General features: G+C 38.9%; 1 protein-coding gene across 2 annotated transcripts in view; it reads right to left on the reverse strand.

The window, feature by feature from the left end:
* The window catches only part of dock5 (dedicator of cytokinesis 5), a 38,057-nt gene extending 28,495 nt beyond the window's left edge, over positions 1 to 9,562 (reverse strand). For both annotated transcript variants that reach the window (XM_058071052.1, XM_058071051.1), the window contains exons 1-3: positions 9,336 to 9,562; positions 370 to 453; positions 106 to 146 (exon numbers count right to left, since the gene is read on the reverse strand). In XM_058071052.1, coding sequence (XP_057927035.1) covers positions 106 to 146; positions 370 to 453; positions 9,336 to 9,378 — 168 coding nt within the window. In that variant the 5' untranslated portion in view covers positions 9,379 to 9,562. The remainder of the gene's footprint in view (positions 1 to 105; positions 147 to 369; positions 454 to 9,335) is intronic.
* Positions 9,563 to 16,983: the final 7,421 nt, after the last annotated feature.

A 16,983-nucleotide genomic window follows, 5' to 3' on the forward strand; every position in this document is an offset into this window, starting at 1 on the left:
AACTATTTTGTTAGAGAATATTCCATAAGACACAGAAAGGTCATATTTGTCATTTTGCAGCCTGTGTTAAGATAGGAAAAAATGACACACTAATGATGCTCATACCTTATGTGATTTCTGCCGTAGCGTGTAGCCTCGATACCACCCTGAGGAGATTTCAATTAATAGAGAATCATGTTAGAGACAGTGAAATGGAGATAATGACAGTCCAGGCCATCGGGGGTACGATGTGGCAGACTTCACACTCATTTCAATTATCACACAGAGCATATTTAATGACAGTTAGCTCAACATAGCTCCTGTCACGGCTTGCTCAGAGAAGGAATAGACAGATGTGTTGGGGCCTGTTGCATATTCAGGCTCACTCACCTTCCAGTTTCTCCAGGATGTGTACCGTGTCCCCCACCTGCAAGCACAGCTCCAGCTCGCCACTGGGATCATAATTGTAGATTGCTAAAATAATAAAAAGTTTCATTTTAGCCATGAGTTGTTACAGAGTGACTTACAAATGGTACTGCAGCAAGTTAGTCATTTTGCAATTGGAACCTGAGTTTAACTTGTAGTTTAAGACAATGTTTTAAAGGTTGTAGCTTTATGCTCTTTATTTTATCCATCATCATGTCATTGTGACTGCCGGTCAATATTTACGCCCTGCAGGTTCTGTTTCTGTCAGATGCCTCGCTCATAAACCCTAAACTTTCCTACAATCATTCTGCCCGGCAGTCATCCTGAAGGTGACCCCCCCTGTGCTGTGCTTTTAAATTATCACCATTACAGAGTTATGGCCGCTATCAAATGACAATACAAGAGCACAGGCAAAACACATACACCAAAAAGCTGATTCCCATAGAGAAATTCACATCACAGATCCTTTTCATGACTTGAGGGAGCAGCAAAGGCCTGCAGTAAGTCTTTCACATTACGAGCAGGTCTCTGTCCTGACTTGCATTGGCTGGGGGCTACATTTTACTACACGTTTCAACTGGCTTAGATAATCATACTTTGGTCTGAAGAACAAAACTTGACAAAACACAGAATGTTACAATTCTTCTCTTGTAAAAGAGAGTTCTATAACCTTTACAAAGACAGATCTCCGCAGTGAATCACTTTGTGTCCTCTGCTCCTGGGCTTGTACAACCTGTCATAGTCATAACTATACAGCACATCAACTGCAAAGACTCCTCTGACTGGCACCTTCCTGTGAAATCACTCATTTACATGCCAAAAAGGGAAATAAATGCTGACACCAGCATGACGCTACAAACACAGTCATATCAATGACATCAGTATGACATTTCCAAACAACTTGAATTTCTGACCAAACCAAGTGAATCTATAATTAGTTATTCTTTACTTTACCAATCAATATACTAAGTTCTATGTGAAGTATTTCCATAATGCCTCATATTAACTCACTAGCAAGATCTCAGTGTATAGACTGGTCATATATCTCATCTCGTTTCATATTATCTACATACTGTATTGTATATAACGCTGGGAAAAACTGTTGATTTTGTTAATACTTGGGTTGTTTATATTGTTTATTTTTCTATATTGTGTATTTTGTACTGCTTAACTGATTCTGTACTCTTGCTGCTGTGCAATGCAAATTTCCCCACTGAGGGACGAATAAAGGCATATCTTATCTCATCTTATCTTATCTCCTTGTTTTCTTATTAAAAAAAAAAAAAAGAACTACAATCACAATCTTGCCCCTTTTGGCGCCACGTTTTTATTCAAGAAAATATTCAGTTTGGATATTACTACACTATTTCAAACGGTTGTAGTTTGAATGGTTAGATACAAAGGCATGAATGAGAAAATCATCAGTATGACTTAGGGCCGGGCGATATCGATATTTTTAAAAATATCGATATTTCTGTTAAGCACGATATCAAAAACAAGCATATCGTTCATATCGATATAGACTGGATTTGACGTGGAGGTCTCAAGTTTCTGTGTTTCTCTGTCTTCTGCAGCGCTTTTAGTGTTTAATAGTGATTTATTTATTACTTCCGTATCGTTTTTGTGTCATACCAACCCCTTAAGCAAGTGTGCAGCTATGTATGTTCATCTTGTTACGTTTGCAGCTTGCTCCATTGTTTACAGTCGTGAGCAGCTGTTAGCTTTGAGCACCGCTTTGCTACGCTAAGTGATCGGAGATCCCCGCGGAGATACAAAGGAGGAAAGGCCGCATAGCAGGAGTGAACAGCAAAAAAGATGGTATAAAGTCTGTCGTCATGGGGTTACAGAAAGACTACCATGATTGCACTGAAGATTGAACATTACATTTAACTTTTTCTATATTTATTTAAAGAGAATATACCATTTTATTTCAGCGGCTGTATGTATACATTTTTTTTTCTCAACATGACCGCTTGCTCCCAAAATGTATTTCTTTTTCTTTGCGTGAGAGGCATATTTATACTCAATCAAGACGTTGTCTTCAAATGCTCATTCAGTAAGAGATGACTTATTGTCTCACCCAAAGGAATTTGGCAGCATAATTGAGCTGTTCACCTCTCAGACACACTTTCTTCCTAAGACGGCCGCAGATGGAAATTCCAATTAATGTTCCTATAGGTACAGGTTCAAATTAATGTGACCGCTAATAAAAAAAAATCAGAGTCACTCTGATGCACCCTAAATAATTTACCATACTATAGCAGTAGATTAGTCAACAATTAAAGAATGTCTCAGCTGAACAGTTTGAGCAGCTGCTGGCAGCTAATTAAAGTTAAAGAAAATTAATGAAGGTCTATAGTTTTATACACTGTCTGAATGAGAACCATAAAAAGACATTCCAAGATATGGCAAAACTGAATAATTGATTCTGAGCAGAAAGCTCTTCAGTCTAGACTATGGAAGACAGTAAATGTCATGCTCCTCCAAAGAGCTAAAATAACTATTGTGTAATTTAGTTCCACAGTCGAGCTTCATCCATCTATTTTCTATTTTATTTTAGGTCTTATTTCAAGTTGTTCTGCATACAGTCGCCTCTCGCATCGTGGTTCAAATTTCACGGCTTTACTCTCACGGTTTTTCCAAAGGTTTGGATTTAACTAATTCACTGCCAAAGATGTCTATACACGTCTTTTCAAAGAGTAACATTGTCAATCACTGTATTTTCCTTTTTTTATTTTTGCAGCAGCTACAGATTAAATGTCTTGTGTTGTGTGGGGAATTTCGAAAAAAGCTAATTTTCTCTGCTTTTGGTCTGGTTTCGCTGAAACCACCCTATGTTCTACTGCCAATTTACAGAGACCCAAAAAGGCGAGAAACACTCATTTTTTTTCTGATGAAAGAAGGGGGTCTAAAATATTAAACACACTGGCTGGCAGTGAATTAGTTAATAGTAATAGTAAAATAATGACTTAATGTTCAATTGTGTTGTCATTGACTAATAACACTGGGGAACAATATTTTTTCAACTTTCTGTTGCATTGGATTTTTTAACTGATTCTGAATGATTTTTAGGTGCTGATTTCAAATCTGAAATTAGTTTTTCTCCATAAGCTCTAGTTTTCATGCAATTTGAGATAGATGAAATAGTCTAAATATATGAACTTACGTAACCCAAATCTATGCGTTTTGAGATTATATACATAGATTCCATTCCTGTTCCAGTTTTCAAAGGTTTGCCTTCATTAAACGATAAAGACATTGGACATGATAGGAACGAGGAAGACAGTTGTGACAATGAATTGCCAGAAACTGAGTGGGAACAATCCGAGGAATGTTCTTCAGAGACTGAATCTCCCCCAGTCCCCAAGCCTCTTCACCAAACTGAACTGAATGACTTCGTTCGGGATTTAGGTCTTTCAAAGAAAGCAGCTGAGCTTTTGGCATCAAGATTACAAGGCAAAAATCTTGTTGATCACACTGTTAAAGTGTCATATTACAGAAAGCGCGACCAGCTTTTTGTGACCTTCTTTTCTGAAGACAGACAGTTTGTTTACTGCCATGATATCCCAGGTCTTCTCAAAGAACTGGGTGTTCCTCACTATGATCCAACTGAATGGCGGCTCTTTATAGGCAGTTCTAAACGCAGTCTCAAGTGTGTTCTTTTGTATAATGGCAATGTTTACGGGGCAGTGCCTGTAGGTCATTCAGTTCATCTGCGGGAAGACTATGATGACATCAGAATGGTCATGGAATTCTTAAAATATTGTGAGCACAACTGGATCATTTGTGTAGACTTGAAAATGGTAAACTTCCTTCTTGGTCAACAGAAAGGTTTCACCAAGTTTCCATGTTTCCTCTGCATGTGGGACAGTCGAGCACGAGACAGACACTGGGTCCAGAAGGACTGGCCTGTTCGTGAAACCCTTGAAGCAGGCATGCCAAATATCACACATGACCCAATTGTTGACAGAGATAGGATCATCTTTCCTCCTCTGCACATCAAACTAGGTTTGATGAAACAATTTGTCAAGGCACTGGATACCGAAGGTGAATGTTTCCAACACATAATCAAAGCTATAACAGGGTTGTCGTTCGAGAAGATCAAAGCAGGTGTGTTTGATGGCCCACAGATTCGAACCCTCATTCGTGATGATCAGTTTGTTGCCAAGATGACCGCCTTGGAGGGGGCAGCATGGTTATCCTTTGTGGCAGTCGCTTAGAACGTCCTTGGAAACAACAAGGCAGAGAACTACAATGAACTTGTGAACAGAATGCTCCTCGCTTTTCGTGCTCTCAGGTGCAACATGAGCATCAAGCTCCATTTCTTGAACAGCCACCTTGACCAGTTCCCTGAAAACCTGGGGGCTGTGAGTGACGAACAAGGAGAGCGGTTCCACCAAGACCTAAAGATCATGGAAGAACGCTACCAAGGTCGCTGGGACAAAAGTATGATGGCCGACTACTGCTGGAGTATTAAACGAGATTGCCCAGATGAAGTGTACAAACGCAAAAGTTACAAACGCAAATTCCTGCCTGACTAAAATACTGTACTGACAGAAAGTGATAAGCGTTATTAGCTGTGATTGACTCTTATCTGAAGAACGTTGTAAATTATGCTTATCTCACGTTGCGATAAAGACTGTTTTCTGAGAAACGCTTCCAGAAAAACATATGGCACTTCTAACAATGGTGTACTTTAATCTAAAATCACATTTTAATGTTCTGTTTCTTTTGCCTTGTTAAATATACTGATTTGTGGCTGACATTGCAATATCATATAATAATGCTCGATTTTTTTCTATTTTTAATAAAAATTAAAGATTGCATAAAATCTGTAGCTTGCAGAAAAAAACTAACTTCAGATTTGAACTCAGCACACTTAAATTGACTAAAAACAAGTCTTACTTTAAATGCAACATTTTGAGTGTTCCCCAGTGTAATTAAATGTTTGATTATCAGAAAAGGCAAAAAATATGTATTTTCTGCATATCGCATGGTCTAACCAATCGGCCTTTACTGTGTTCAGGATTAAGCTGCGGCCCTTGGAGGAAACAGGTAAGTAATTATGAGACGGAGTTCCAAGCAACTGAAAGGTTATAGGTATTAATCAAAGACATTAATGATAAAGGCATAGCATCTTTCATACTGAGGAAGTCCTAGCTAGAATTGAATGATATGCACCACTGACAGACACTTAATCAACTGCAATAAAACTAATGTACCTACTATATTTTTAATGCAATGCAGTTCAGACTAATATGACAAAACCGAAAGCATGATAGACAGTAATCATTGTTTGGTTTAGGTCTTGCAGAATAATTTTGGCAGCAATTGTGTTAAGCAGTCTTGTAAAACACATTTACTTGAAAAATTCTTCAACTACTTCTCCACACAGATGTATTTTTCCCCAATGTGGCAAACTTTTTCCATTTGGTGGAAATACCTTGAATTGAACATATATTCATATAACACAACATATCTTAGCAATTCAAAGAATCAATGCCAATATGCGTCTTAGTGGGCATGCAATTTCAGAGCAATGTGAATGAGTCCCTCTATTGAGCGCAATAGAAAATGAGCAGAATAATGGTAAGGGGAACATTACTGTATTTTTTTGATGATGAATAGCATTATTGTGCATACTGTGGTCTCTCAGTATTCACACTATTTACTACTGCAGGGTTTCTTTTCACATGAATCCAAAATTGGATGAACTTTAAGTTACAGTAAATATAGGTTTTAAAATAAGGAACAAACTATTAGTATCTGGTTTTATTTAGATTTAATGCAATGACCCTGCGTCCTGGGGAATAGGGCTTTGTATACGGCTGCTCATAAAAAAAGCCATAAAATGTGATTATGGATAGCTACAATACAGTAAGCACAGAAACTAAACTATGCAAATACACTATGCAATAATCTGCAGCGTGACCAGTAATGTTTGAGAAAGGACATCTATCCTCCTATCGTGGTGTAGTTCAGTTCAGACTGCTGTGGTACAATCCGGTAAAGTACACTAAACCCTACCAATCTACACTTTTGTATTGCGGGCTGTGAAGGTAAGATAGTGATAGCTGTATCCCATTTTGGGGGGCAGGCCTCACAGCAAGGAGACCAGAGTTCAATTCCACCCTCGGCCATCTCCCCGTGCATGCGTGGGTTTTCTCCGGGTACTCCGGTTTCCTCCCAAATTCCAAAACCATGCTAGGTTAATTGGCGACTCCAAATTGTCCATAGGTATGAATGTGAGTGTGAATGGTTGTTTGTTTCTATATGTGCCCTGTGATTGTGCTGGCGACCAGTCCAGAGTGTACCCCGCCTCTCGCCCGAAGACAGCTGGGATAGGCTCCAGCACCCCCTGCGACCCTCGTGAGGCTAAGCGCTAGAAAATTAATTAATGAATGATTTTTTTTATTGCTCACAAACACATTATATTTGGAATCTAGAAACCTGGAATCTGACTTGGTCACAACTCTTCAGCAATAAAGTGAGGTAATAGATGTACAATGACATGTGCATTATCTTTCATATCTGGAAATTTTTTTTTTTTTTTTTAAATGCCTCTACATGTTACAAGTCGTAGGCATGTGTTGCACGAAATGAAACCAACACCTACAAGTCAATAGCATTGTGTTCTGTTGTTAAATATGGTTCCAAAACATAAGATAATGTATCATATTTCTTATGATACAAACCAAAAATCTCTGTTGTACCTATCCACACAAAGTTTATCTCTGCACCTGTACTTTTATTGTACTGTACTGCTTGGGGTATATGGGCCTTAAGAGGCTGCGAGACGTTCATAGGGTACGATTCCTTAAGCTCCATGTAAGGCACAGCTCTGACTTGAGATATGCTATGATAATATCAAATACCATGTAATCTGTTCTTTCATCCAAAATGTTTGGCGGAAAGGCAAAACCCGACTAATCGGATTGATCAAATAAGATGTTGTTTCAGGTCTGATGGCTATTTTTAGGATGAAATTCAGTGTGCCCCATGGGTTTACAGCATTGTGGGGTATATAATAGGAGGATGGGGGGACTGACTGTAATGTCATCGCCCCTCGCCACTTCCATATATTAATCAGTCCCCCAAAATATAATAGAGAAGACTATCTTAGTGATTCCTCGCCTGTACCTGGTGGAGAATGGCAGGAGAATGATACCGACTACAGAATCAAGCAGAATAACAGCTTAAAGTCACACCAATCAGGATCTAAAAGGGATTAAGTCAAAAATTCCCCAACCTCTGCTGTTAAACACAAGGTCATGTCTTGCCAAAATTGGGATGTTTGTGCTTATGGATCACGCCATACTCTACATTAGAGTTGCACCATTCTACAAAAAAAATTGTTATCATGACCTTACTGCTTAGTTTGCTTGCAGCTTTATCTTTATTACTAATAATATCATTATGATTAGCTCCTCGTTATCTTGTTCTGCCTACAAGAGTTTTTCATGGGAGATCCAGAGTAGGGATGAGCGAGTACACCACTACCTGTATCTGTCAAAATGATCTGTATACATAGCTGTACTCATTATGGGCGAGGAATAAACCAGAGACCAGTGAGGTCAGCCATTTTCCCTCCAATAACCATTCCACGTCCAAGGCATCTTCCTTGTAACGGGCTCAGACACCGGTTTTGCATTGGACCGGGGCGCACTGCCAGCTGATGGGAGAACTTTGACATGAAAGTTGTCTGATGAAAAAGGAATGGCAAGACAATTTCAGAATGTCACAGTCCTCGCTAACGTAAAGAAGCCGACGCGATGACAGTATACAGTATAAGATGAACAGATACAGTATAAGATGAATGAAATACTGTCATCATGAGAAGGAACGTTCGTGCGTGGAAGTATTTACTTGGCGGACCGCTCAGTGGCACAAAATCATTATAAACAATGAACAATCCCCTCCTAGCAGTCGTGAAAGGTAAAGTATTTAGCACGGAAGCAGGGATCCAGATCATCAGGAAACAAACTCACCACCACCGCCCACCAAGAAATGTGAGGTGTGACTAGCTGGAGTCATTAATGGTTTAAAAAAAAAACATAGCCTGGAGACATTGTTTTGTCGTATTGTATAACTATGTCTTTCCAGTGAAATATGTGATCCAGGGGTGCCTAAAGCGCAGCAATTTACCACCACAAATAGATTGCAGTCCTGTAGGGAAACACTGCACATCATTGGGAATACTTAAATGATTTGAGTTGAAACAGCAGCAGGGCGGCCAATGAACATTACTGGCATTAAAATACACTATTTTGGGCACCACACACTTCCACAACATAACCAAAAGTAAGCAACACATGTGTACATATTTGGCTAGATCACACCTGGCAACCTAAGCAGCGCATAAAGTCACTCACTTTACAGCGAGTACTTTACTGTACAGAAGATTTGCCTTGAGGGTGTGTACACACTCACACACTAATACACAGTACAGGTAAAAAAAAAAAAAAAAAAAAAGGCCACACCTTTATAAAACCACAGGCAGTAAAAAGTAAAGTCCAAGTGTCGCCAAAGGACTATTGCGAACAAATGCCTTTGCATGAATGTATTCCTGTGAGTGCAAACTACGACAGTCCCACTTGCATTTATGTGGCACCCTGCAGGGATCCTAGAGGGGGCTTTCAAGCAAATCTAAAATTTATGTGGACACTTATTTCCCAGTTAGATTCTACACAAGACTAGTTGGCATGCCCACAGAACTCCCGAGTCCATAGTTCCAAAGCTCTTTAGGTAACTCCCGTGAGTTTACTTTAATTCTGGCATTTAAAAGAAACGCCGGCGTATACACAACAACAAAGTCGCCATAAAAGTAATGTTTTTTTCTTGTTGGAAAGTCTCATTTCTCTTGAAATGCCTTTACTTGGCTTGGAGTTTACTAGGCAACAAACATGAGTTCACTTGTTTGGAAAACTTACCCACGCCGTACTTCTCTTTCTTTGTGGGAACCCAACGTGTCATGGCGTTGGAGTGTAAAGGGGGGATTTAAAAAAGTGTCTCTAAATAAATAAATAACTATTTACAATAGATAAACGAGGGCGTGTGCTGCACTTTTTCCTGCTCGTCCCGAAGTCTACTACGGTAGTTCCGCCATCATGCCTGCTGCACGGCGAGGGGAGGGCGAGCAGGCTGGGAAAGAGGAGGGGGAGGGTGTACGTTACATTTGGAATTAAATATTGTAGTCAAGCTTTTTTTAAAATAATGTAGTGTATAAAGTCATGCATTCATTAACTATAAGGGTTCGTGACTCATTTGGCTCATTTCAGCAAAGGTTCTGATACTTTGCTGTAAAAGTCTGATGAGTGAGTTTGATTGTATGATCCTCCATTTTGACAGTCAAATTCACTCATTCATTCAGTAGAATATAAAAATATATTGAATGCATTTGACTGAGAAAAAATAGCTTTTCCCGCTATGGAATGACGTCGACGACGTTCACGCACGCCCCCACCACTTCAGGATACAGCGGTATTGCAAGTGCCCCCCCCATAGAACATTTATACAGGTATGTATTTTATTGTCTGGTCAGCAAGTATAATGACGTCACACTTATACTAAATGCATTACGCAGGCTGTAGAAAGTCAAGGTGGTTAATACATGTTATTAATTTTTATATTTTATATATTTTAATTATTATTTTATTACTCGCCTGCCCCCCCAATGCACGCACAGGGAGAGCATGCAAACTCCACCCAAAGATGCCCAAGCGGGGAATCGAACCCCCATCTCCTCGCTGCACTCTAGACAACTCAGCATTGCATCGTGCTAAGAGGTGTTTTAGCATTTGGGTCAACCCATTAAGTTCCACAAGAGGGGCAAAATATTAGAAGGCTCCATAATATGCTATTCAACACAAGCTACAATTATTATTTTTTTATCAAAAGGGAATTGTCTTGAGACAATGCCATTTGATTAGTTATATTAGTCATAGCGGTACATACTATATGCACTAATTCATTCTGAAGGCTTTTCAAGCAAAGGATAAATCAGTTCAGGGGTGTTGCATCTCTTGGGTTTTTTTTTTTTTTTGAGGGAAGGGGCTCTTCACCTTGCTCAGGGGCACCTTCAGAAGCAGAAAACAACTAGTCTTCATTTCCATATTTTTGATCTACAGTGAGACCCAAAGCTAAAGTCACCCAACCAGCATCCTTAATCCTAACCATCCATCCTAAGCCACTGCTAGGCCCTAATAGTGAACCATACAGCCATCCATTCACCCATTTTTTACACCACTTCTCCTCATTAGAGTCAAGTGTGAGCTGAAGCCTATCCCAGCTGACTTGAGATACAGACAATATGGAGATTTTAGACTGTTTGGAGTCTAATGTGTATGGCTTTTTGGGTGTGGGAAATCCAAAAAATGCCACACAGTGTAATAGAGTACTGCAGTGGTTCCCCTGGGGGTACGTCAATTGCCATAGGGGGTACGTGAAAAAAATGAAAAGCATATTGTACATATTTTTGTATTTTAGATACTATTAAGAGGGGGGTAGTGGCTCTTTTAGAATTGGGACACCATGGGAAGAGTCCAGTCAGATAATGGACACTTCATACTCAACAAGCAGGATCAAAACTAGCAAACTGCTATCAGTGTTGCTCGAGCTTTTTTCTAAAATGGTGCATTCAGGTGCATTACATAACTCCTGGGACACATTCCAAAAATATGCTAGGTTAATTGGTGACTCCAAATTGTCCATCGGTATGAATGTGAGTGTGAATGGTTGTTTGTCTATATGTGCCCTGTGATTGGCTGGCGACCAGTACAGGGTGTACCCTGCCTCTCGCCCAAAGACAACTGGGATAGGCCCCAGCACGCCTGCAACCCTATAGGGAGGATAAGCGGCATGATGGATGGATGGTTTATGTTTTGTGGGAGTATGTACATGGCTTCAGGTCAGATGTCTGAAGGGGTACGTGATTGTAAAAAGTTTGGGAACCACTAGAGTACTGACTGCATGACTGAACATTGACCATTCTGCTCAAGTGTACTAAATAAAGTGAAAATTTTATATCTCTATGATTACATCATTACATCATACCAAAAGCTTTGATGTCAAAAACGACATACTTCATAGGTGTCAGATCCTTCGATATTATTTGAAAATGCTAGACTGGATGTGTATTTTCTATAATTCAATTCTTTCTGAAATGAACATTTCATGTATCCCTCACTGACATGCCTGCTTAATATAAGATAAAAGCATCCCTATTGCATTCATGAGTATTGGGATTTCAGATTTCATATATCTGCAATTACATCTGCAAATGAGATCTTTTGAGGAAAGAAGTCCCATTTCAGATATCTACAATCCGATTAGTCATAATATTTGCTTACATAATCCAAAAGGAAAAATTGTTCCAACTACCCATAATGCAATTTCAAATAAAATGGATTCCACTACTAAAACAAGGCAATTATACCTACATCTGTCAATAATGACAAGCTGATCAATTACAATTGGGACATTTTTTCAATGAAGCCTGAATGTTGGACTGCACTTCCGATAAAATTGCTTCCCACAGACAATGATCTTGTTGAAGGCCTGGGAAATGACAATAAGACTAAACCTTTTTGCTGCCCTGATAGTGTTGGTTCTGTTTTCAGTAGCAAACTATATGACAATGCAGACAATAATAATTTGCAGCTCTGATTGGTCATAAAAACAGGTTATTGTTTTTAATTTCCAATGCCCCTCATAATGGCAAACAGATGTGCACCGTGCCATGAGGCCCGACAGGAAATAACCGGAGAGATGTTTCGACTGCAACCCAATTAATAGATGAATATAACACGCATGCATGGGCGGAACAACCGGGTTTGACATGTCTGTCAGTGAGGCCATTTGCTTAATGCTGCCTCATCATTGTCTGCATATTACAAGACCTTTTCCTTCCTCATGCAAGTATTTTCCAGCTGTTGGTAGAAGTCTGGATGTCCACTTAGCCTTTTGTTTGCCTGTCTTGTGTATGTTTTTTTTTCTCCTACCAAATGGTGCTGTCAGTAATGTTTAGCCACCCGATGCTTTTGTTGCTCCCCTTGTCAGAGTACCTTTCTCCATCTATTGAGTGATCTGTCTGCTTTAAAATTAGGAAGGCTACACATGCGACAAACACAAATGACTGAGAGGCTGTTATTGAATAGTATTGTAATATTACACAAAGGGGTAGAACTAGTGGACGGAAAATGGGGGGAAAGCATCATTTCAATCTTTTTTTTTTCCACAACATGACTATGTAGCAATAGTTTGCTTTCTTATCAAGCAGCTATTCAAACACTCATTCTAAAACCCTTGTTTGCAGTTTGGAATTGTATTTTTATGAGGATTTTTAAGGATATCACTTCAAGTCGGGAGATTTCTGTGAACTATTTTTGTTTGATGTGAAGATGCTTGAAGAGTGGGTGAATTTATTGTGAGTGTGCACAAAAAACATGCTTTGACACTTTTCACTTCAGAACAGTTTTAGTCCTTTCTCAAACTAAACCTGAAAAGTAAAGATTTGCTGTGGGTTCCTTTGATGTTTGTGTAAACTAACAAATCTGCAAAACGAATACACTATTGCCACCACCTGACTACTTAGTGCTATTGCAGACAAGTAGGTGATCACTAAGAAAACCTTTTAAATTTATAACTTTTATTATGATTTATTCATTTTCTATACCGCTAATCCTCATGAGGGTCGCTGGAGCCTAACCCAGCTGTCTTCAGTCGAGAGGCGGGGTACACCCTGGACTGGTCGCCAGCCAATCACAAGGCACATATAGACAAACAACCATTCACACTCACATTCATACCTATGGACAATTAGGAGTCACCAATTAAATTAGCATTTAGCATATTTATATGTTTCATTAACTGTAATGTCTTTCTGCAGAGTCACTAAAAAGAAATTGATGCATATAATGCATCAATATTGTAGTATATGAAACAGTGTCGCCCCTCCCTACATGTACAACATGCAATGTACATAGGGCCCTATGGGCAAAGGAATGCATTCTTGGCAAATATGCAAATAATGGCCATCACTGCCGTGGTGAGGCACATGTAGCACCAAGTCAGACAGATGCAGGAGAGAAAGACATGCTCGTTGCCGCAATCTGCACACAGCGGAATAAGAGATTAAAATATCAGAATTCACCTACTCACCTGTTATGTACATTCAGGTCAATTGAAATAGTATAAAAATAGCTTTTAGTAGATCAGTGATGTCCTAAAGATGTTGTGATATTTTAAAACAACCAGGGTTGACAAATGTGCTGCACAAATTAAAATCAAGTGTTTGTGCATCTCTGATATGTAAGGAGATGCTGTTTCAAAGTTTAGCCACAGAAAAGTCTCTTTTAAGTCTAGAGCGGGGGGCAGATATGAGCAGTTTGTTTGAAGACCTCAGGGCCCTACTTGTCGCATGGGGATGCAGGAGCTCACACAGGTACATTAGAGCCATTCCACGCAGGCATTAAAATACCAGCATAAGGAGCACTTATAAGCATGTGTGTTATTATCACAATGTTGTTTGGGAGTGTTAATTTCCTTAGAGTCTCACTATGACCTTGTTGGTTTTGCTGCTCCGTTTCTCAGTATCATTTCTCTTATGTGTGGGCCAGCCCCTAGCTGCCAAGGAAACAGCATAATTCCCATGACTGTTGCATGAGATGTTGTGTTTATAGCAACAAGTGGCTGTGCACTTGTGTGACCAAGCCTTTCAAATGTGAATATTATCTTCTTCTTTTTTCTCTTTGGGCTTTTCCCTTCAGGGGTCGCCACAGAAAATCATTCTCCTCCATCCAACCCTGTCTTCCGCATCTGTCTCTGTCTCAACAACTATAATAATAAATAATAATAATAATAATACATTTTATTTGTATAGCGCTTTTTAGAGTACTCAAAAACGCTTTACAGTAGAGAAAAAATAAAAATAAGTTGAATAAAAACAGAGTAAAAGATGCATTAAAATACAATATCCATACATTAATTCAGAGATAAAACAAGGCTAAAAGCAGGGTGGGGCGCAGCAGTCAGGTATAAAAGGTTAGACATTAAAAACGGATTTAAACAGGTGGGTTTTGATTTTTTTTTTGTTTTTTGAAGGAGGGAAGGTCGGGGCAAGCATGGAGTGAATGGCGCAAGGAGTTCCAGATGGTGGGGGCAGCAATGTCCCTGAGATGTACTCGTTCCTGATCCTATCCATCCCGGTCACTCCCAATGAGAAGCTCAACATTCTCATCTCTATACCTCCAGTTCTAATTGTTGGAAGAATTGTACATAAAGTTATTCTATTTTTACTATATTCTTATGACCTATTTTTACTTTATTCTTATGACCTATTTTCTTATGACCTACAAACATTTCATATCACTCACATAGCAAAGTAAGATTAATGCTGTGACGCTTGCACTTAGGGTGTATATCATGAATAGGGAAAACAGAACGTGACAGAACATTCTCTCAGCAGATAGTTTTATCATACCCTCGAGAGAGGACATAGCTGCACGGGTCAGAAGTAGATGTGACCTCAAAGGGTGTGTGTGTGTGTGTGTGTGTGTGAGTGTCTCCAGAAGATCACATGCCAAGGATGAGATACCCACACACTATGGATAACATGTTGTACGAAAGAACCGGTTTCAACTGGAATAGTTAAACCCCCTTCCCCTTAGCAGTTGAAATCTCATGTAACTAGGGCGTTCCTAACTGAATAAAAGGCAGGAGAATGAGGACTGTTTCAGAGTTGGTTGGGAGGATTGTAACTGTGCAGTCTCTATCACTCTCCTTGCAAGTAAAAAGAAACTCACCTCTCTGTGTCTTCCTTTGTACAGGCAGTGTTTTTTACAAGTGTTGGGGTTTAAACCTGACACTAATCAAGTGTATTATATCAGTGTATTATTTTAGAATTGTATTAGTGAGAAGTTGGTAGCAGGACAGACAATAAAAGCAATGATTATAGTTTTCTAAACTGCAAGTGCCCCACCATTTTTTTCACTCACTTAAAGCCCAAAAAATACAAAGATAAAAAAAAACAAAAAATGGCCTTTTTCTCCTCAGACAAATCAACCAGACTGAAGAGTCAACAAAGAGACAAAATCAAGCTGGAGTCTAGTATTCATCTGTCTGGTAACAGTCTGATCTGGCAATGCTCGGTCAGTGACAGTACATCCTAAGGCAGCATTTGACGGTTATTGACTTTTTACTTTGTTTTATTAAAGAATCTGCAAATCCTATTACCATAAGCTTCTTTGTATACACCGGTTTCACACTTTTATGCACTCCCTTTTTGTATCCATGGTGAATGTTTAGTACATTTCTAATGGACACATTGGGAGTACCTGAAAGCAAAATATCACATTTCATTGTGAACTAGTATTGAACATAAACAGTATCAGTCTTCCTGGCCAACCCAAAGGCTTGTCTGCACACTCATTTAATTCCGGGATTCACTGAGCTCAACAGAGGGAGCCAAAACTCTTATCAAAGGCATCCTTTTCTTCATGGAAATAAAAGCATGACTGTGTGAAACCAGGCAACATGGCCGCCATCACTGTCTGGACTTGGACACACCCAGCAGCTGAATAACCACAACTGCAAGTACACTTCACTGTGAAAGCAGCATTTGTCAAATTGTATAAAGGGCGTTTCTGAAGGTCAAATGAATCAATGCATTGCAACAATGTTTCTACCAAAGTCATTGTATGTTTCCTGGATTTATTGGATTCCATTGTCAGACAATTCCAGCTCAGTATCAACTTTGTTAATAATTCAAAGGCCATTCGTTGCATCAAACTGCAATGCAAGATCAGACTCAGTGCTGGTCCACTCTAGCTCATAGAACAGGGGTGGGCAAACTACGGCCCGGGGGCCACATCCGGCCCGCCAAGTGTTTGAATACGGCCCGCCCAATCTTTCCAAAGTATTTCATTTAAACTCAACATACAACCTGGCATCATGGCCTGAGCCAACCTTTTGATGGTTTTATCAATTTCGTTTTTTGACATGGTCTGTTGTTTACAAAGTGCTCCTGAAAAAGGGACACAAGCACATAATAATAATAATAATAATTATTATTATTATTCGATTATTAGATTATTATAATTATTGTTAGAACTATTATGATTATTATAATTATTATAGTAATGCAAATTATTATATTAATTATATATAATATTATTGTTATATTTGCATATGTTACATAATAATAATATAATAATAATTATTTTAATTTTATTGTAATTATTATAATATTTTATTATTTTTAAAATATTTAAATATAAATATAAAATAATAAATAATAATAGCAGATTGCATGACAATTTTACAGATACAATAATACCAGGTGGACTGTTACGTGTACAATATATAGTCTGCCCCCCCCCCCCCCCCCCCGTAAATTTTGTCATATCAATGCGGCCCGCGAGTCAAAAAGTTTGCCCACCCCTGTCATAGAACATAACGAATTTCAAACTTATTTCCAACATAAAGATTTTCTGTCTCCTGCATCCTTTTGAAAAGTAACATGCATGAATTGCCATTTGAAGCAAAGGAAGTCATTGTTTAACTCATATTTTAATATATTTT

The sequence above is a fragment of the Doryrhamphus excisus genome, chromosome 4 (genome assembly GCF_030265055.1).
Source record: "Doryrhamphus excisus isolate RoL2022-K1 chromosome 4, RoL_Dexc_1.0, whole genome shotgun sequence".
NCBI lineage: Eukaryota > Metazoa > Chordata > Actinopteri > Syngnathiformes > Syngnathidae > Doryrhamphus > Doryrhamphus excisus.